This window comes from Buteo buteo, chromosome 18 (assembly GCF_964188355.1).
Source record: "Buteo buteo chromosome 18, bButBut1.hap1.1, whole genome shotgun sequence".
Classification (NCBI taxonomy): Eukaryota; Metazoa; Chordata; class Aves; order Accipitriformes; family Accipitridae; genus Buteo; species Buteo buteo.
This window is the reverse complement of record NC_134188.1, coordinates 15246027-15269208: the sequence shown is the minus strand read 5'-3', so window position 1 is coordinate 15269208 and position 23182 is coordinate 15246027. Positions and strand designations below refer to the sequence as shown.

General features: G+C 36.8%; 1 protein-coding gene across 8 annotated transcripts in view; it reads left to right on the top strand.

The window, feature by feature from the left end:
- YAP1 (Yes1 associated transcriptional regulator) overlaps positions 1–23182 on the top strand; it is a 96724-nt gene that overhangs the window by 37511 nt on the left and 36031 nt on the right. For 4 of the 8 annotated variants that reach the window (XM_075050036.1, XM_075050038.1, XM_075050037.1 and 1 more), the window contains exons 3-4: positions 14093–14208; positions 22496–22609. In XM_075050036.1, the coding sequence (XP_074906137.1) occupies positions 14093–14208; positions 22496–22609 (230 nt within the window). The remainder of the gene's footprint in view (positions 1–14092; positions 14209–22495; positions 22610–23182) is intronic. The other 4 variants (XM_075050042.1, XM_075050040.1, XM_075050041.1 and 1 more) reach the window with 1 other exon arrangement.

Here is a 23182-nt window from a genome sequence, read left to right as displayed (position 1 = left end):
CACTGTCGGCAGCAGCAGCTTCCAGCCAGCTCTGTGCATGCTCCAGCACAGAAGGTGGTATTTGGCTCCTTGGGTGATGCTTGCTGTCCAAGCAGCTGTTCCTTATAGTGGAGTAGGTGAGTTGCTAGATAGACTGCTAGATTACAGGACTACTGTAATCAAGCTCCATTTAGTGTTAGGTAAGATTGCAATCCTGAAGAGTTCAGAATATAAGTAGTCAAGTCAGAGATGAGGAGCAATGGAACACAAAGAAAGGGGAACTCTGAAATAGAGCCACTCAACTCCAGGGCCACGTCCACTTTCTGAATTGCATACTGGATATTTTGTCCGTCATCTTCAGCATATTCTTTGCCCTTGTTTTGCTGTTACATATTGTTCTTCTCAGTGCACATGAAAATGCAAGTAGGTTTCTTGTAGAGAAGAACATGATATTGTCAGATCCATAACAGTCCTTTTCAGTTCTCATTGGACCATAAATATTTTGTAATAATTTTCTGAAGAAATAGATTTCTGAAAATATATTTAAAGGATAACAAGGTATGAAAGAAGATGACTAGAAGGTGTAATGTGCCAATTTGTAGAACTAGAGTCACAGTATCTAGAAATAGATTTATTTCTTTTTAATGTACAGTTTACTTTTAAAAGGTTTTGAGATAAAGTTTAAAACTATCACCTGTGTAGTGATTGCAGAATAAATTTTAAAGATAACACTGAACAGTGCATGTTTGCTACTGAACTTTGAGTGATAAATTCTGGAAGGAAGTTGCTGAGTAAGTACCTGGAGCTATAAAGTGTTAAACCACAGCTCAGAAAGCGTTAGCCAAGTGAGTATTTATTTTTTGGTTTATTCAAGCCTCTCAGTTCAAAACTAAGAAACTGGGAGCTGAAGAGCAGAGTGGTTTGTTTCCTTCTTCCCTAATTCTGAATACAAAATTGATGTGAAGAAATAACATGTCTTAAAAAGCTTTCAGTACATGGTGACTAGAAGCAATTGATTCAGATCACTAAACACAGATCATTTTATGACAATGTTGAAAATTACTGGAGCAGGGCAAACCAAAGGGATTATATTAGCTCAGTATAAGGTTTTAGCAGGCTAATTGTGGATGACTACAAAGGAATAGTAATTAAAAAAGGTATCAGGGTTTCATTCTCTCGATATATCCTCCTTTTTTTGCCTGCAGATACTGGTTTACATCTTCTGATCTGAAGATTACAATCTAGATTTCTGAGTTTAAAGGGCAAGAGTGGATATATTCTGAAGTTTGCAGTGACAGTGAGTCCCTATGATGGAGCCATGTTGTAACGGTGTGTTGATTTTCAGTTCATGCAGATTGTCCCAGTGCGTGTACATCGGGTAACCTATTTAAAGGCTTGTTTTGTGAGAAGTTGACATGGAATTGGGATGAATATTGTTCCATTAACTGTGTTCTCTAATTCACTGCTTAAAATTCAGACGAGTTGTATCCTATTACTTAGCTGCTGAAATGACTGATATGTGATAGTACATATTGGCACTTCTGAGATCAGTAGCAGTATACCTTCCAAACACAGGTTGTGAAACAAATACACTTTGTCTCTGGAATTTTATATGCTATAGCTACTGAATGTGCCAAATCCAAGCAAGCAGACAAAACCTAAACAACCTTCAGAGCTTGCACTTACAATTTTGTTTGAATTGAGGGGTTTAAAACAATTTGGGTTCCAGGTTGGTGCGCAAAAGTAGCCCTGTAGAATGGTGATAAGAAGACTGTTGGCTATAGAAAGTCTATCTTATAGAAGAGATTAAAGGAACTCAGTTTGTCCAAGAGTTCAAAGTGGCTTAATACTGATGGAAAAAAGCTTCTTCACCGTCAAGGGAATTTCTAAAACAGGCGAAAAAGGAAAAGCTGGAAGTTGATGATGGCGACATTTGGAACTGAAAGGGAGTGGAGGAAAGGGATGGGTCACAGGGAAGTGCTGACTAATGGTCAGCAAACACTGTGAGGGAGTTCTTGTATTAAGAGCTGGCCTCACTTCCTAAACGGAAAATAAACCCCATACTATTCAAGCATAAAGTTTGGGTTGGGGAATTCTCTAAACTGGACTATGAGAAAGTGGAGAGGGACTGTGCTGGAAGGAGAGCTACTTAGCCATTAAAAAAGACACACAACTAACTTCTGGTGTGACCTGTGTTCTGATCTCTTATGCAGGTAAGATGTATTGATATCTTTATTGTATTAGAGAGGCCTGTTACTAGTAAGCATGATTTTAAATGCTAGACAATATATTTTATGAGTACATGTTTTTTAAAAATATATGCCAGTAAGTAAATATAATGTTCTTCCCCCTTCTCCCACTGCAGCAGCACATGCCCCCTCCCACCCACCTCCCACCCCCAATGGCTGAATGCTGATTTGCATAACTAGTAGATGAAGACTGCAGGGATTGTAAATTTGGAACTTATACTAAGTTAAGGTGATAATTTTAAGTTATTTAGGATTTATTGGGGACTTCAACTCTTACTATACATCTCCTGCTGAAGTTTAGTGAAAGTTGGAGATCTGTGATTTTTGTTTTGTGATCTGTTTTGCATCTAAGGGCAGGGTTGAACAGCTTCTAAATAAGTACTTCACTATGTTTATTGATAAAACATCATAGTTGCTAGTTTTGGCAAAGACTAAACTGTTAGATATCTCTAAATGAAATTTGTACTTTAAGAACTGTTAGTAATTTAAGAGTTGTGCTTTTAAATAAAGTCCTGTGCTTAGCACATGTTATAATCACTATTTTTAATTCCCTCTATACCAAAAGATACTCAGAAAGCAAATCAAATTACTACAAATCAAATACATAAAAGCTGAAGTGTTGGTATTTATTATGTTGATTTAATGGAATAAATTAAGACTTCTTTTAAAGAATACATGAGTCAGTATTTTTTTGTTTCTAGAAAGAAGGTGGAGTTTGTTTTGCTGATGACAATTTCACTGTCAAACTTTAAGTTTCTGTTACCTTCCCAAATTCTTAATTGTAAAACAAAATAGAAATGAAAATTTACATTTGATAACTTCTGAATCTTGCAATGAAATTTGAGTTCAAATTTGGTTTTACTTTGCATTATTTATTTAACAATGTGCTTCTGAAATACTTTTTAAACTGATGCTCTTTAAACTCTTTGTGACTGGTGAAGGGAAATGTAGAACCTGGAACTTGAAAATCCTTAGGTTGAAAACATTTTTAGGTCGATTCTAAAAATAAATATAATTGCTATTATATTTAAGTATACTACACATTTAGTTATTATAGCTATCATTTTAAAAGATATAATCTAAGTAGCTTAATTTCTTCTCATGCTTTTGCTCTGTATTGTCTTTGCCACTCTAGGTTAAATGGGTTTAAAAAAAAAGTAACTTTTCAAAGCATAGCCTTTAGATAATGTGTTGTATCTGGGTGCCGAGAAATCTGTTGCTTCTGGTGCATTGCAGCTTGGGAAATCTGTCTCCAGGGGGTTGAAGCATGGGAGATGAAAAAGAATAATCTGCTGGCAAAAAAATAGAGTATGCAAGATTGCCTAGAGTTGGCTGAGCAGGTAGCTCATAAGTACTGACTCAGGCAGCAACTTGCTGTTGGAAGATTTTCTTCTTTGTTTTACGTGGCAATCTGCAAAGTCTTCAGGGACAAGAATAATTGCCTCCAACCTCAGCTGCACGTAGTGTTTGTCTGAATTGTAAAAGTAAAAAGCTCTCCCTGACACATGGTCATAAGGAGTCAAAAAGGGATGAAAAAACCCTGTAATACAGAAAGTGGAAGTGAAGAAGGAAAAAAAAAAGAAAAATATAAAAAACACATAAGTATAGAGAAAGGAAATGGAGTTGGTTTTTTGCTAAGCTGCAGTCTCAAATGAGGGAGAAGATAGTCTGTAAGACTATTTGTATGACTAAAACTGAGAACACCTAAACAGCTGATTGATTTAAGGTGTGAAGTGTCAGTTCTGAAGCATACATTAAAAATAGTTGTCAATATTAATGATTTTAACGGCAAGAAAACCAGATTCACTTATTCTTTGTAAAGAAAACTATGCATTCATTTCCAGTAGGTCCTACCCAATGGTTTCTTAAGAGTCAGCTCATCCTGTCAAGGCCATCTGGGAGTGATCATTGTCTGAACACTCAAGCGACCAGTTTGAACTGCCCTCTGAGACTTCCTACTTAGAGCAATGAGGAAACAACCTAAAGAATCTTTTTATCTTAATATTTTGTTTTCCTTGGTGGTGGTTAGCCTCAGGGTTATTCATCAGGTTTGCTAGGAACCCCTTTTAGATACTAAGGCAGCTGGCTATAGCAGCTTTTATTGCAGCATGCTTAGGCAAGCCTCTCTGACTTGAAAACCTTCAGGCAACCAAAAATAGGGTATATAGAAAGGGACGTAAAATTGCCTGGCTCCTGTTCATGCAAAGAGGCATTTGATTTCCCTCCTGCTTTCTTTGTCTTCTTTTAAGAACTAAGGAGAGAGAAATGAGATAGAATCTCAGAGATAAAAGGACAAGAAAGTGATAAAAGATTCTATGGCCCATCACTTCTGAAAATCATCTGCCCTTCCCTTAATAATGTGAAAGTTAGTGTTTGTGTAATCTTGTTTTTAGTGTTACAGAAGACAAAATGATTGTATCTTGAGAACGTCTTCTCTGTGTTTGCTAAGCAGGGGTGTAGGAGGGTATCTGTAAAGTGAAACAAACCCAGTAATTTCACTTGAAATAGCAGCAGAGACAGTTCTTCCTTTAGATTTGCCCTCCTTGGTGATATATCTTTATCTCTTTCATTTAAAATTAAGGAGAGAAAGAAAGATAAATTCTGAGAGTGCTGAGTGACTTGGCCATGGGAAGCAAACTTCTTAACTTTGGGGGCAGGGTGGAGAGAAGGGGGAGGTTTTCTTTAAAAGTAGCCTCTTTTTCTGCTGTGGAACTGAGAGGGCAAGTGTAAAATTAAATAAATCTGGTGATGCAGAATGTGATCACAGCAATTAGTCCTTTATGAGTTTCGGAAAGGACTGAACTGGTACAAGGGCTGTAAGAACAAGGACTTTTCTTCTTAGTCTCTGTAATACTGCTGTTTCTTATAGTTTTCAAAGTATTGGAAAAAGCCCTGGAAATGAAAATGCCCTCATTCTCCTTTCTTTTCTGAAACCTGGAAAATAATCTTATTTTATTTGGGAAATCCACAGAGGAATCTAAGAATCATATTTTTGAGAATCAATTTAAAATACTTCTAAGCATTGTGATACTAGCCCTGTTTTTCTAGATGATGTCCTTGAGTGCAGGGTGGGAAGAGGGACAGGAGGAAAAGGAATAATAAATGCAAAAATAAGCATGTTATTGCTTCCATTTTTGTTTTGACAAGTGCCAGTTGTTTCAAGACTACATTGTAATAAAAGTGCTGCTACCTTGGCAAACCTCTGAACATCTTATCATGCCTTCATCTCTTCTGTTAGTCATGCATTTATGGTTAGTCATGCATTTATGGTTAGACTGCCTACTGCCCACCATCCATTACAGCATTATACACTCTGAAGTGAGGACCTTTCTGTGAGTGCTTTCCTAAGAACGGTGGTGCTGTTCTGCAACTTAAAAACAGCAAGGTGTTTATAATCAGGCTGTAAGCTTAGCATTAAGTCCTTGGCATATGTATTGTGCACTGTCTGCATGCAGGCCAGTGCTAATGAAGGGCGCCTTTGAATACCTTAATGTTAAATACTGTATTTTGTGTAGCTGTAAAACCCCTCTATTTTGTGTAACAGTGTCCATGGCTTTATGGGTCATGCTTTCAGGAATTTCTGGTAGCTCTTAGCATCTTGCAAGCTGCAACCACTTTAGGAATAAATTCCAGAGGGATTTGTAGAAGAACTTGCCTGACTATTAGTGACTGTGTGCAAAATCTATTTCTGCGCCAATTAGACTTTTGTCAGAGACATTTAAGGCATTTAAGTTCCTCTTACTGCCTTGTTCTAGTTCAGATTAAAACTATTAATTTGTTGAATGAATTTCTGCTGCCTAAGACTGTAATTACATAGGATAGCATATATGGTTCTATTTCACACTTCAAGGGGCTGGAGCTCTGACAGGCTGTCTTCCCACCTGGTCAACAGGATGTTTGTGCCCACCATTCTCATGCATGTTGCCTGTGTTCTATCTCAAAGTTAATGAGATCACAGCTGTGGCACAACACATTGCATATTGATTTTTAAGGTATGTTTTTAAAAGCTGAAAGTAAGATAGAGCTGTCTTTTGTCCTATCATCAGTATGCTTTCTGTCATTGTATCCCTTTGGTATGTTTTGGTGAGGACATCATCAGTAGCGTAGATGGAGTAGTCCAACACAAGCTTTGTTTAGTTAATGCATAAAGACCTGTCAAGCAGAAGAAATATGGAAAATTCAAAAACACAGCCATCTTGTGTATTGCAGCAATATTCGGAAACTTTTATCTATGCTTTATTTCTTTGAGGCAATTAGGTCACGCCTAGAGACATTGTTGTCCTTAAGAGGCTAACTGTGTTAGGAGTTTTAGGGGTTTTTTTTCTGACATCTTTGCGAAACAGATTAAGAAGTTATGGATTTTACTGCTGTGTGCTTTTATATGTATTAGGCTGTAATAATCCTGAAACCTAAGGAAATATTGCAAGTTAATATGGAGAGGACAAGTGGAAACACAGTGCTTTCCCAAGCAATGGGTGGACTATCATCTCTCAGCAGATGAGATTTTCCTTGCTATGTGACCAACAGTTTTTCCTTTTGTTGGATTCATTATTTACAAAGACGGTTGGAAAGTCCTTAAAGGATCTGAGGCCACTTTAAGTGTGTCTCCTTGTCTAGTAATGGTGCAAATTCAGGGAAGTGTTTATGGAGGACTGAATTGGGGGTAGAGATAATTGCTACCAGGGCTGCCTCATTTCCCCTTCAGGTTTTTCTCTTTACTGTTGCTGCTTAGAATTGAAAATTGTGTCATCTCAACGTATTAATGCTACTTAAGGTATAAATCTCTAACTTTGGTACAGCATTTGCAAAGAAATGTACTTCACTTTTAAGTCAGCAACACCTCATTAAAAATGGCCCATATAGCTGAAGACTTAGTTTCATGTTTTAATCTTTTCCAATTCTTGAAATCCACTGAATAGGGTAGAAGAAAGGGTGCACAAAGAATGTCACATCTTCTACCCTCAGGCAAAGCTGAATCCACTCCATTGTGTGTAATATCCTAAGAGCATCATCAGCCATAACCCAGAAATCTCTGCATGCTACACTCCAGTTTTTGAGAGTGGTAATCAGAGCAGTTCATGCTGAGGTTGTTTCTACACTAAACTTTTTCTTTCATCCCATTTCTAAACCAAAGTGTGGAAAATTCCCCTGTGGGGTCTCCTAGCCCATCTGACATGTCAGACTGATTGTGGCCTTCTAGCTATTGCCACCCTTCTTAGGAATTTGCATCCAGCTCTGTTCTTGAATTAGTAGATACTGTCACTTTCACAGCTGCCCTAAGGTCAGACCACCACATTTGTGATTCTTCTGTAGAGGTTAGGCCTCTGCAGAAGCAGATACTCTGTTTTCTTTGCCTGCTAGAATGATAGGTACACGGGTATTGTGCAGGTAGCCTACGCTGCCTATGCACAGGACAAGTTTGTATAAGATTTGGCGAAGAGGTTAGTTTGAAGTTGATTTTTTTTTTTTTTTTGAGACAATTTATGGTCGTTTCAAGAGCAGAAATACACAGTTTCTCCTGGCACCACCAGGACAACAGACTTGCAGTACATACATCAAATCCTGATGTACTAAAATGTCCTGGTGATAGCTCTGAAATAATTCAGTAATGGCATTTATGAGGAGACACTTACTCTGGTCTTGATTAATCTAATCTTTAAAGATCTTAGATGAAAAAAATAAAAAGGAAAAACCTTTCAGAAAGTCATGCATTATGTGGATTGAGGAAACCAGCTGGTTAGGAAGACAAAGGAAAAAATATGAAAGAATAGAATCTGTAGCTTAGTCATTTAAGGTGAAACAGAATCATAGGTGACATGTTTGCCAATGTAGCAGTTAACATTTGGGATATAATGAAAAGTTGAAATTTCACACCAAGATTAGCAAATAATTAGATTTAACTTCATTTGTGCGCTTGCTTGTGTTACACAGGCACTTGCCTATCCATCCCCAATACAAAAAGTACACAATGCCAAGTCAACAGTTTGGTAGGTCTGTCATGATGTGGTCAGTGGCGTGTGTTTGTGTTTTGCTTTTAATAAAATAAGATTTCCAGTGAATTCCTAAAACAGTCCCAAAAATCTGAAAACCAAAATAAAAGTTAGTCATCTCAACTTCACTACAGACTGGAAATAATTTTCTCACAGACATAAAAGATATGTCTTGTCTACATTGTAAAACACAAGCATTAATTTATTGAGAGATGCTTGCATCATTTTTTACGGTGATGCTTTTATACTGAAGAACAACTTGTCTTTCTGAATGTTTGTGACTATTTTTTTTTAAATGTCCTTTTATCAAGAATCATGTCCAAATGCAAAGAGAAGCGATGGATGATCTATTCTGCCTTGTTTGTATTCTTTTATGTGTAGATCAGACCTCTTCAGTTTTTTTACTGTTGCAGAAATTTCGTATAGTATGTTCATCTGGTACCTAAGATTAAAATATCTGGTCACTGTCTTTTGATTTTCTTCCTAATGGCACATTTCTATTACACTTTTTAGTAAAATAATCTGGCAATTTCTGGCCTGCTTATGTTAATATCTTTTCTGACAAGATCCTTTCTTGTGAAAGGAAGGTTCTCACTACAAATAACATAGCAGACGTGCACCAGTATGTAAAGTGACTTTATGTTAATAAAGGCAAAAAAAAAGGAAGAGAGAGTCATGGTTTTGTAATGACTGAGAATTCTGTTGTATGAATGAAGTCCTCAACATACCTTGAAAAGTGTACTTGCCAACAGGGACACTGTAGTTGCAATAGATACTGTGGAATATCAAAACCGAAGGCCTCTTACATAAGCATTTCTTGAATGATTTAATTAATTTTTTTGAGTGTCCTTTGTGTGTTAGTTCGTTTCTGACATGGCTTTCCATAATACAGTTCATGTCTTTTCAGTGCAGCAACTGGAGTACAAATGTGAAGGTGTGTCACACTGTGCAAAGGCAGGTCAGTTCTCTGGTTTTAGGAGTGGTTTTATTTTATTAGTCTATCAGCATCTAAAGGTTATTTTCACTAAAAAGTAACAAATATGATTTTTTGGGCCTCTGGATCTCCTGCTTCTTTTCTGTTGGTATTTGGTTTATTTTTAAACTACAACAAACAAAAAACCAAACCACCCCCCCACCCCCCAAAAAAGGCTCAAGCCACGAACTCTTTAAAATTAGGTTAGAAATGGAATCTGACAAATCTTCAGGCATGTGATAGTATTTAATGCCAATAAAGATTTCTTTCAATTAGAAGTTCTGACTGTTAGTAACTGCAGAAATGCGCTTTGTGTGCATAAAATGAGAACATTTTTCTTTAAAGTTGTTCTTGTCAATATGTAAATAATTTGTGTATGATTGTAAAACTTGGGGATGGGTGGGGAGAGGCAGCTTGATTCTCTTCATAATGCATAGCACTTTGAAAGTGCTTTTTGGTGGAGAGTGGGGGGTGGTATGGCTTGGACAGTCACTCTTTTTGATACCAGAATTGACATAAATTTGCTAACACATGTTCAGCGTGTTCTGGGTGGTTTAGCTTTTTTCTTCTAAGGCCTGTTACCGTAGACCTACATTTATGGTACAGTCTAAGTTGTTTTCCTTAGTTTATACAACATTTGTCTGATTTAATGATGATTGCTTCACCTAGACATAAATGAACAATAATAGATAGTGTCAGATAGCTAGATGTTGGATTTGAGAATTTATTCTATGAAGTAAATGTCTTACATTCCTTGATTGTCCTAGAGATGTTGATTTTAATTCCAAGAATATTTATTCATTTTATTCTGTGCACACAGTAGAGAGCCATGATTCTAGTTTGTGAGTAGGTAGAATTTAAGTTTAATTTGATAGTACTGTACTAAACATAATAGCTGATTTATAGGTTTCATTGATTTGATATAATTTGCTAATATTTTTAAAAAATTTTGAGGTTGACAGTATTGCTTTATCAAGATATGGCTCAGGGCATAATAGAAGATAATGAATGCAAGGATTGGGGCAGTTGTCATGTAATGCAGCTACTATGGAAAAAATGTGTTTAGTGCAGGGAAAGATAATATAGTGTTGGTGTCGAGTTCTTGTGATGTCCATTTAGACCTTTTCTGTGCTGCTATTGGAAACAGAAGGAAAGATCTTTACCTGTGGAGAACATGCTGTTTCCATACTTAACTTGATAATGTGAAATATGTAGTGTTTATAGTAAGTTACCCTCGTCCACATGCTGCATATTGAACAAAATGAAGATCTTCCTTCCTGTAGTACTAGGATTTATTTAAACGTTTCATCCATTCAAGTGGGGGGTTGCCTGCTTTGTATTCCATAAGTTAATGAGCATGACTTTGGAAGTTGTGGAAAAGAACTGATCTGTTGTGATGTGTTTTGAGTGGCTTCTTAGTGTATATAGTATTCAAAAACTCAAGATATGGAGTAGGTAAGATACACGTAAGGACTGTGGTTTGATGGGTTGAAGACAAAGGTTTTGAGGGAAGGTGTGGGAGAAATGGATATGTAGGTCAGGAGGCACAGAGCTGAGTGGGAGGGGACAAAGAGTTTGCCTTGTTGAACCATCCTTATGGTTAGTATGGTTTTAATGTAAACAGCTTGCTTACTTTGAGAATCAACTTGCTTATTACTTTGAGACTTTTCTTCTGTGGCTTTTTGCTCTAAGACAACTACTGGTGGGAGTTTAGTTGGTCAAGTAAGGAACATGCTGACTTTTCTCAAGTGATACTCAGTTAGGGAAAAGTTGGAAGCTGCTGTTGCCTAAAATAGTTACCTGTGTTAACAACTCCATATGAACATTAACTATATCCTTAAGCAGTCTGGAGGAATTGATAATGCTGTCTTTATGCTCAGAATTGGAGGTACTTTTAAAATTGCCTTTTCCATAGTCCATTCATCTACTCCATATTTAGATATGTTTGGAAAAACTGGTGAATGTTTTCAGTGTGTTCCTACAGTTAACTGCAAAAATGGTTCTGTAATGCAGTGAGACAACTTTTTTCCTTCTGTTTCTTACTCTACAATCAAATAGCATATAAAAACAAAGGCTGTAAAGTATGTACCTTAGGTAGATATTTTATAAGTTCATAGTGTTACATAGATTTTTATAGGAGTTAAATGGAAATAAATGAATGTGTTCTCATCGGTGCAGTGGTGTTTTCCCAGTTTCTACCATTCCCAGAACTGAGCTGAGCAAATACAACAAATCAGAAATAGAGGGGAGGAGTGGCACATGCTGATACTGTAATTTAAACACATAGTCTGTGAAGCATTACTGTGCAGTGTTTTTATGTCTGTATTATCTTTACCTGCTTTTATTGCTTTGCAAAATGGACCAGCAGAAAAGTGAAAAAATGTTCTCATGTATGAAGGTTTATGTATAGTCCAGTATATATAGAGCACTCTTGACTATGTTGTACCCTGTTTTATAAATAAACTATTAGAAAACATACACAACCACAGACACAGTGTGCTTAGTAGTACCTGTATTAAATGAGCTGTATTGTGGAAACTAAGATGGCAGTGACACCATTTTAATTAACACTGTAGTAACGGGAGGTTTCCTGTATAGAAGGAAAAACTGGTAGTAGTTGCCACGTGCAGACAAAGTAGAGCTTTGTTTACTATTATATTTTTGTACAAGCAACACTCCTGCCTGTTTTGTGACCCTGCTACAGTGTGTCTGTAACTCTTTGGCCTGGAATTGTTTGTGTGCATGTTTGCTGGAGTAAAATACACATATCTTAAACCAGAACTTTTTTAAAAGCGATTTAGTGATACCTTCTACCTTTGTAACAGAAAGTCCCTTCAAAGATTAGAATGTGATAAATAATTCTACATGAGTATTATTTTGGTGACTACCGCCCCATTTTATGATCTTCTGAATTTGTATCTATTCATGGTCACTTGTTTGAAATGATGATGTAGTTACAAAATTTAGTGTTTTGGGGAAAAATACCAATTTTTTGAACATCAAAGAACATGTTAAAAACAGTTAATAATTCAGTGGAGCACATTTTTATTAATTGGAATCAAGGTTTTTGTCAGTAAGTTTCTTGGCATAGCAATTAGTTGCTTAGGGCAGGAAGAAAATAATATTCTGTTTTGTTCGTCCAGTTTAACCTATGGTGAGGTCTTAGATTAGCTCTTGGATGTTGTGGTCATGCAAATACATAAAGTTTGGGATTCATCTCTTCTAATGTCACTGTATTTGACCTAGTTACCTTAGGGTCCATTCTCGAAGGAGAAAATAGGCCTGATTCACCTTCTGTACGTTCATTAAATTGATCAAATTAATTACATCCTAGCAGTACTTATGTAGGTTCCTTTCTCGTTGGTGCAGAGCGGGGTGACAAAGTCAGCTGTCGGTTTCCACAAAGATGCTAGTGTTGAGGTGACAAATCTGAATTATTTATCCCTTTAGAATGTCTAAAATAATACAGTACCAGCTCCTAAACTTGACTATGCTTTAAAATAAGAGAAACTGTGGATCGGGAACAGTTGCTGCACAATTACTATTTAATCCCAACAAGAAGGTGGAAAATTTACAACCTGATAGATAGTTCAGTACAAATACACGTTGATCCACCAAGATACATACACAACACAATGCAAGACATGCGTACAAAGCAGAGGTATGAGTTGGAGTACCTAGTTTTGAACTCAGATCACTGATAGAATTTATATTGCAGATTTAAATGTTGTGTTTTTGCTGAAGTAAATGAATACAGGCATTCCATGTAATCCAGAAAAAAGTAACTGTAAGGATTATTAATGTAAGGAAAGAATGGTACCAAGTTTATGATGCGTTGGATTCTAACTGAGAACAATACTATTTGTATATGAATCTTAATTGCTACCAGTTCTAAATGAATCAATAACAAGCTTTGTTGTCAATAGTCAGTGTGTATTAGTAGTTTTATTTTTGTCCGCATGTACTTCTTGGAGCAGTGTTGCTTAATGGCATCAAGATAACGTTGATGTTTGTTATGAATAGCCTGCATTTTGTTATTCATTAGCCAAACATGCTAATCACATACTCAAAAGGTGAAGTAATCATTCATTAAACTTTTGTATTTTCATTGAATTGCATATTTTTGTGAATGACAGTGCTGAATGTACTTTCCAGTTTTTTCAAAACAGATAAATCTAAGCTCCCAAAGTTTTGTAATTAGGTTCTGCAGAGGGCTAGTTGGGTTACTTGACAGTCCAGCTGTCCTCATCTTTTCACATAGAGTTGAAAGGCAGCTGTACATCACTTTCATATTACTGCTCTAGCGTGACTAGTTACTTAAATTACCATGGAGAGATTGTTCAGTTGTCAGTGGTGAGGGGGGTAGTCCATCAAATAATATGAGAATGTGGTCTATGGACAGAAAGTTTGGGAACACTAGTGGTTACTCACTAGCCGGTTTGTTACAACTCTCTAGGCACTGAAAATTAACTCAGTCATGCCAAGTTACTGGACTGTGCTTGAGATTCCAAACATAACTGGCTTGGTTTGAAAGTCTCTGAAGTCAGTTTTAAAAATGACAAGTAACTAATCAATGAGAAAAGGAAGAGAATGTCTATTTCAAGGGTACAACATCTAGTTACAGTACAACAATCTAGATCATGATACTCGTGTGGAACCTCATCTCACCATTGCTCTAGCTCTGATCACTACAGCTGTTTGTTGGGGAAGTGGTGGGGGCCAGAGTACGGGTTTGAAAACCTGACATACTGTGATGCTTGGAAAGAATCCAAACAGTTCTTGCTTGATTTTGAATGTCACTATTGTTGGCAGGCTTAACCTTTTGTTGTTGAACTTTCAGTGCTAGCAGGTCATTGTTGTGAAGGCATCACTGTCCTAACTCTTGCTTTGTTTTGTTTTAGTCACATTGATCAAACAACAACATGGCAAGATCCTAGGAAGGCCATGCTTTCCCAGATGAATGTTACAGCTCCCACCAGTCCTTCTGTGCAGCAGAACATCATGAACTCAGCATCAGGTAAGCAAAACTTATATTTATGAAAAAGATTATACACTAGCTATTTTAATTGTGGGGGAGGGAGTCAAAATCTCACAATTGTCCTTCTAGTTATCCTGGTTTTAAACTTTAAATTTGGTGATGCCTGATGCACCAAGCAAGAGGCTGATACTTGAGGTAAAAGAATTTGTATAATATATATGATGTCAACAGAAAGTATCCTGTAGTTCTTTGGTTTGTGTTTTTATTTTTTCAAATAGATGATTCAAACATTTAAAGAAGCAGCATTTTTGTCTAATTTCTTCTGACTGAAAATGAAGACCAGAATTGCCATTAAATTAGTGTCAATTTACATTAAAGCTATAGTACTTCTGCAGTATTTTTCTGCCTTCCCTTGCTCACTTACTAGACTTGATATACTCCCATTCATTTACATTTCCTACGTTTGTTATGAACATCTCATTTTTCTCTGTCTTCCCTAAATAAATAAAGCAAATACCTGGAAAATCTTGTTTAGAAGCAGCGACGTTTTGATTTTCCTCTTATTTTCCTATCACTTCCAAAATCCTGTATCATGATGATTATTCCTCTAGCTGAGGAAATCTGGTTATCTTTTCCTGGAATATAGAACTGTTCTTCAGCTAGTCGGGGGGGGGGGGGCTCACTAGACAGCAGTAAAATGTGCTTGTTCTTGCTATAGAATCTGCTGTGTGATTTCAGAGCTCTCTTGTTCTGATGATGCAGAGAGCCAGCAGATAAATTTGGTTGCATGCTAGTTTGACTGCCACACTCTTCCCTATGCTTTGTCACCTTCTGTCTGTCTCTGAGGTTCATGTTTTATACATTTTTCCACAGACTGATTGTATTTTGTGTATGTCTGCTGTTCCTGTATTTCACAAAGGTTATTCTCTGGTGCTGCTTTTTGTTGTCCGTTTAGACAGCTTTGTTTCATGCTGCAATTCATATACTGCAGACAATACCAAAAGATTAACAGGCGTGACCAAACTATGCTGTTCATGACTGAGTATTAGAGGGGAAGCTAATCAAACTTTTTGCTGGCTAGGCCAGGAGGTTGGATTATCCTGAAACAAATGAGAGTCCTGTTGAAGTTCAGGAAGTCATGATTCAGAGCAATTAAGGTCTCAGGCTCTGATGTGAAAATATAGTATCTGTGATTATTTTTTCTGCAAATATATCCCAGGAAACCTGCAGCAATAGAGATGACATGTTTTTGCAGAGACACTTCTGAAGAACAGAGAATAGGAGAAAGGAAACAGTCCCGTTGGTCTATCTTGCCTTTTGGCTTATCTTGTTTGTGCTAAAACTAGATGCTTGCTGTTTGAATATTGACATAAATTCTGTGTTTTAAAATAACTCCTCAAATCTTCTGTTGTTCCAAGAATTGGAAGAGGAAAAAATATTGATAGTGAAGTAGGATTCACTTTATGTACTTTGAAAGAAATGATGGGTCCTTAGCAAAAAAAATATAAACTGCTTAGTTGTAAGGGATAAAAATCTAAAAGAGAATCTAGCAATCAGTATTATTTTTAAGAGAAGATAAAGAGTTTACATGTAATTGATAGATGTAAGCATGTAAGCAAGTGATCCTGCATAGATATTGTTGCTCATGCAATAACAAAGAGTTGAGATGTTTAAGTGGGTTGTCTTATGACTTGAGAAAGCACTTGTTTGAATACGAGCTCATTGAACATTTATTTTTAATTTCACAGATGATACTGTATTGGATATGAACTGAAAATCTTGTAAAGTTTGGGATTTTTTTCCCAGTGCTCTGAATTTGATAAAGTGCATGAAGAAATCAGAACTTCTGTGTATATTGAGTTATGTGTTTATGTGGCATTGCTTTTTTTAAGCTTAAATCTGTTAAGGTAGTATGACTTGGAACTGGCTTTTTGGATGCACCTGCTTACCCTTAACTTACTTGCACTTAACAAAAGTCTGTTTTGAATTAAATAATACTGAACCTGCATTTATTTGATATGATTCTGCTTCTGATACCTGATTTGGCAAATCTTTATGTACTAACTTTAAATTATGGCTGTATGTTTGTTTTTACTAAAGTCTCTTATATCTGGTTCTGTTACTTTTTACTACTGAGTTCATGGTAACTTAGGCTTCATTGGTGGCCTTGTAAAGAATCTTTGAGAGAGATGGAAAAATCAAGTAACTGTGTACCACGTCAGCACAGTGGAACTTAAATCTGGAGTGCTAACATCATAAATATAAGGTTACTTAATATTCTAATTTGGATATTCATTCTCAAGAACTGGGAAATAAAGTTGAGACCTTTAAGACAGAAGTTTCCTGTTATGAAATATTGCTGGCAGTGAAACATGCCCTAGTGCTTTGAGAGCCTTCCATGAAAGATACTGGGAAAAACCAAGTGTAAGTATTGTGACAGCTGGAGGTCACTGACTTGCAAAAAAATGTCTGAAATACCACAAGGGAGAATGTTTTCCTTTCTGTACGGTTCATCCTTGTATTGCACTCATTAATTGTAACCCTTAATCAGAAGTTACTGTCCAAGTTTCAGTATATTTAATTACAGACTGCCATAGGAGCTTGTGAGTAAAGTTGCTGTGGTAAAACATGAGAGAGGATTTTTAGGAGCTGTCTTGAAAGCCATTAGAAGCTTTAGCCATTTAGCCTGAATTAGAATTCTAGCCATTAGCTAGAATTAAGAACAGGAAAACAAACTGAAGAGGGAGAGAGAACAGAACTCAGAAAGGTGCTATCTGCATATTGAAGATAAACCTATTGTCTTTTCTGGATAAATAGGGTAAGCGGAGCTCAGGGAAAATGGGAAGAAAGCAAAACTAGAAGGTGTAGTATGGGTGAAGGCAAGTCAAAAGAGCATTTAAAATAAAAACAGGGAAGGTATAGTTTAGCATGAGGTTGAGGGTTTTAGGTTGTTTTCCTTAAGAAATCCCACCTCTTGAGGCAGCTAAGACTGGATAATAATCCAGGTATCTTGCTGTAAGTTACATTTCTTTAAAGAAATTCATAGGCATCTGAACCGGGTTTATCTGTTCCTGGCATGATTTTGTGAGTGAACTGGTTTATGAGTGTTAGTTAGCATACAACCTTTACAGAAGGGCATCAGTATGTGAAAAGTGAGAATTTTTTCCCCCATTGTTTTGGTTCTTTGATATTTTTTTGTCTTAGTCTTGCTGAACTTAGCTTGCTATATGTAATCAGCTAAAATGTTTTGGGCGATATGTATGCAGAGAAAAACAGTGCTCTTTTAGATGGCATTTGTTGGTTAATCTTCTGTGAAATAGGATTGCATTTTCACATCAATAATGGAAAGAAAACAAGCCTGTTACTTCTCAATATGCAATATGTATATAAACATTAGTGTTGACTGTTCTGATTTTGTGTATGTGTGTGTTTCTAACCATTTTTTTCCCTAAAGGTATTACAGGAGAAACTATGTTCTTCTGTCTTGGGTTTAAAAAAAAAAAAAAAAAAAAAAAGGTAATAACAGTATATTGTTCTTCTGAGGAACCTCTCCTATGCATTTCTTACTGAGGTAAAGTTATAAATTTGAAAGTAAACAATGCCTGTTTCTTATACAATTACAGTTGATATAACAGAGATGGGATAGTAATTGTTTTTTACATACTTCCATTCTTCAGATACTTTTAATTCCTGAATCACGCTTTACAGCACTGCTTTAGCCCCTTCTGCTTGTGCATAGACATTAGATAATTAGCTTTGGAGCAGATTACCTATCTTTGTCCTCTTGTCTTCCCTCTTACATTGCAGTTTTGAATTGGGCTTTCTGGTGAAAGTTTTTAGACCTAGTGTAATTCCGTTGCCTCTTAGGGGAAGTCTGTAGTACTATGTTAAAGATTGGCAGGAAAATGGACACTCAAATTCGTAACTCTTGAGGGTTTTTTCCCCCTTGGGGGGCAGGAGGGTAAGGAGGAATATGGCAGTTACTAAAAGAAGTTCTAGCTCTTTTCTTAAGATTCTTGTTCCCTTCAGTTGCAGATTTCTCTTCTGTGTTACCAGTCATACTACAAATTCTGCTTTGTGTACAGTCAACACTACATATGATCTGTTGTGAAACTTGAGTTTCTAAGTATCTGCGTGACAGTAATATTCATTTCTTTCGTCATCTGCAAAAAATGCCCCCTTTTTAAGTGTCTTTTTGTAAGTTTTACTGATTTGACAGAATAAAGGTGGACTTCAGGTAAATTTTGTAGACTTTGATATAATTTTAGAAAGTTTTGGAATCACAGTGACAGTCACTGAAGGGAAAAATTTCAGCTTTCACAGAGAAAGATTAGGAAGGTTCTTAGAGATCAGTGTTTGTATTAGGTGAAGGTGATTCCTGCTGTTGAACATAGGTGTTCCAGTTCCTAGGTTGTCTATGCGTATTCTTTTAATATCTAGATACAGATGCTCTCTAATATGCATTAACCTTTTGATAAAATACATCTTTATTTACATTTATTTTACAATTAAATATCAGAAATCGTAGGGACTTTCAAGTTCTACTTTATATCCCACCACTGTTTGAGTCTCTACTACACTTTTGCTTTTGTTACTCTTCCTGTTGCTTTCTATCTGCCAGCAGTGAGCTCTGCTTTGTGTTCAAGACTCTGCATTTCATGGCAAAAATGGTATATTGAGAAAGTAAAAACTCACAAAAAAATGGAGACATGCACCAAACAGACACGCACACAGACTTTTAAAATTACATGTATTTAAGTTACACCATTATATAAATATTTATTTACAGAGGTATGCCTTATCAGTAGTTCTGTAAGGAGCGCTTACATTCGGAAATGGGAATCTAGTTTTTGGATAACCTTGTCTTTGAAAATACCGCAGTAAATGGTGAGTTCCCTAGAAAAGCTGTCTTCCCCTGTGCAAATAATTTCATAGAATTGTAAGCTTATGGTTGTGATTGTGTTCAACTGACCTAGGAGGCACCAAACAGAACTAGTAGAAGACCATGCCACAGGGATATTGTTGGTGCTAAATGTTTACGAAGGTTCAAAGGGAGACTGGCAAAGTACTTGAAAGAGAGATCCTTGGGCACCTAGTAAGTAGACAGAATCTGGCACAAAAAATCACCTGAGGTACTTGGAGGCCAAGTGACTATTCATAGCCACTGTATTTTTTGGGTCAATATGTGTATTCAGTGCTTTATTTAAAAGTTTATAGAGTGTGACAATCACTAAACGTGCTGCTTTCAGCAACAAGTTCTGTCCATCACCCCAGGCTAGGTGCCTGGGCTAAGTGGACTTGTGGTTAAACCCAGCATGGCTGGTTTTGTACAACGTGGGCTACAGTAACTATGGAAATGTTAGTGAGAAGGTCTGAAAAGCAGCAACATAGAGTTTATATAACTTAAGTCTTAAGGTAATGCTGGGAATTCTGTTCCTGTTGAGTCTTTTTGGGGGGGAAGGGACATGTAATTGCACAAGAATTCTCCTAGATGCTCTGAGTGAGTGTGTCTGCTGTTCTTCACCATGGTTTTCCATTTTTCCTCTGTTACTTGCCTCTAATACAGACATAGTCAGACAGCCAGTTACAAAATCAGACTTGACAGTCTTCTGGTTTCACAGCTGCTCACAAAACCAAACAGGAATTACAGAAAGCAGTACTAATCAATTTTTGAACTACCATTTCAACATGTAGGGGTAACAGCAGAAACACGAGAGCAGTTTACTGGCCAAGGAAGAAAGCAACATCATGATTAATGCCAAGTTTCTAGAGCGAAAAGTTCTGTTTCTGCAGCCATTGATGGCACTTAGCAAGGAAGACTTGCTACTATGACAGCCAGGTGAGCAGACAGACCTTTCCTTTCCTGTCCTGTCCACAGCTCTGCATTTTATTTAGAAAAAGAACCTTGCCCAGATTTGTCTCTAGTAAGCTAGTACTCATCAGATCACTGAATCTCATAAGCAGTATTGTTCCACCAGATAGGTGGACTGATCAGCTCCTGGCATCCTGCTTCAAAGACATTTTGTTCTTATTTACTACAAAGGAACACGCTGGACCAGTATATGCTTTACTCAATGTTAAGCAGGACTGACACCCCAAGGCTAGTTTTGTTTTTCCTAGAGCCAGCTGGGTTTTTTGGCTTTGCAGTTCAAAAGAGAATTTCTTGCTGAGTTTCATCTCTGAGGGATGTGTGGCTTAGAAGGACTCTGAGGAGAATGGTAGTGAGAAGGTCTGCCCACATGGCCAGTGTGTTGGAACATTTTTGGTTCTTCATTGGCTTCTACACTTGGATGATGTGGGGCATATCACTGTGCTCGTGTTGCCCCTGTTTTATAAAATAGCATCTCACTGATTAGCTGGCTGGTCTTTGGGTATGGTAACAAAGTATAGGGTTCTTCACACTTGAGCTTCCAATTCTGCATCGAAGTCCTGTTACACTGTGAATGTGTTAGGATTTGTGAGTATGTTACGGTTTATGAATGTTTTGCAGTGTTGTCGCTCTTTCTTGTCTGTTCTGTTCATTAGCCTCTGATAAAAGCTGAGGTACTCTTGTTACTTGTATGCAGCATGTAAAGCTTTTGAGCATTAAGGATGGGAAGGAAATGTCCAACCGTTAGATCACTGGTTTTCCTCACTCAAAAACCTGTAGCTCTAATGGTGGAATAGTGAGGTTGCTAGCAAAAGGCATTGTTTTCTGAGCCAAAATGAAAGAGTTTAAATTAGAAATGTAGTTTGCAGGGGATCTTCAAAGACCACAGTAAGAAATTCTTGTCCTGGTTATGCCTTGGGATATTACTGGAATGCATTCGAATTATTATTTTACTCTTTTTGACATTGCTCCAAGAACATCTTTTGACATTAAGCAAACAAATATGTCCTTCCTCTCCTCTCACCCCCCAGCTTTAGACAACGAATTCTTCAACAGGAGTGTGACTTTAGGACAAAATGACAGGCAAAGAGTTAATGTAGTTTAAAAATGGATTTAGTAGGTACTTCGGGCATTTATCAGATACAGACACATATTTTTGTGTGTCTATCTGAATCTCATGTGTGAAATTATGACGTTTGTGCATATTTAATGTACCTCACATTGTACAGAATGGTCTGTTAGTCCAAGTCTAGCAGCCAGATGGCTTTTGCTAGTGTATTACCATATTATACTGAGGAAGAGTGGAAGGAGAGGTTGAAATACAATGTGGCTTCCTGCAGCAGGTCTTGTTCTAATTTCTTTTACATTCTTAACATTTGTAGTGGATCTTTTGCTATACCGTCTTAGGACTGTACTTAAATCTAAAGAAATACAGGCATGATCTTCCTGTATCTAATTTGGATATTTTTAGAAGTCCATATCTACGTTAGTATAAGAATTCAAAAACATATATTTGTAAAGCATCTGCCAGATAAGATGAGATGAATGTAACTTCAAGAATAGTTTTCAGTCTAAGCAAAATACAGATAAATGTACATGATCATATAGAGGTGGCAGTGAGTGGTTTATGGACTGTATAGCGATGAAAGGTGATTTTCTCAAGAGCTGCTATTTGGAACATAAGGGAAACACACCTCAAGACTCTGTGTTCAGCCATTGGCTATGGACTCCAGAACACCCTCACCTACCTCCCTTTTACCATTTCCTACATGTAGGTTTCCCTGCCTCTGTCTTCCTGCTCATAGAGGCATAGCACTGTTGTTTGTAGCACTGTGTCTCTATGTCTGCTCCTGGTGTTTTCTTACCTTTGCTTTCTCATTGTCTGTTTGCCTCCTGTTCTTCAGGTTTGTGTTTTTGCTTGCTTAAGCCTTTAATGCTTTCACAGAAAGTAATGGTATGAGGTAAAGGGAAAATTAGTTTTGTCACTTTTTAAAATTGTTTGTGAAAGATAGAGGAATATTTCAGGATCTCATTAGTGTTACCTTGTTGCTGCTGCCGGTCCTTAATCACTAGATGAACTTTCCCATGAGAGGTAGAATATCTCTGTGCTTGTTCTTTTTCCTGGTGCTCATGCTGGTTTCATTCTGGCAGGCTTGACTTATTGCTGGTTTTGTACTATAATGCTATAGCAAAAGGGAGTGTCAAAAGGATATGTAAGGATGCAAACAAATTATAAAATTAAATTCCAAATCCTAAATCAAAATGATACAAGTGTTTTCTGTTCTTTGATTTCCCACCCACCACTTCCTTGCCCTTATCCCAGAAATGTTAGACATGAGCTTGAAACTCTTCTGTTTCATATACTGTTATATATGTAAAATGTTGGAATTTTTTTTAGATCAATTTCAGCTGGAGCAAACAAGAGCCCGCCATCAATTCCTTCCTTCTATATTGCAGGCCCACTCCCCGATGGATGGGAACAAGCTATGACCCAGGATGGAGAAATTTACTACATAAACCATAAGAACAAGACCACATCTTGGCTAGACCCAAGGCTTGACCCACGCTTTGGTAAAAGTTCATCTCGCTTCAGAATTTTTGATTCGCTTCAGTTCACTCAGCTTTAATTTTGCAAGCATATTTTGAAAACTTTTTATAGTACGATTAAAATATATTTTAATTTGAATTATAGAGACCTTATTGAAATAATTATTTTTAAAAAAAAAGATAAAAAGGATTAGCATATATCCTTTAGGAGTGTATGTCACCAGAGTTTCTAATGGTAGGGGTTGGTATTTTGCCATATGATCCATACAGTTCCCAAAGTTGGTGGCATTCAGAAATTACTTACTTACAGTTTCAGCCAAGCTCACTCTTCCCTTTTAAAATTGCAAAAATTACCACAGAAGAATCTTTTAATTCCCAAACAAATACTTTCCTTTGCGCTATCTTAAAGAAGGCATTGTCTAGTAATAATTTATGCTGTTTAAATACATTTGAAACGTATACCAGCTTATAATTCCAGCTTGTCACAGTGATGATCATGACAAAACTTTCTGTTTTAAACAATATGGAGAGAAATGATTAGCTTTGTTTTTTCTACTTTAATAATCTTTTTGTGGGGTAAAGACTATGTAATGTTGG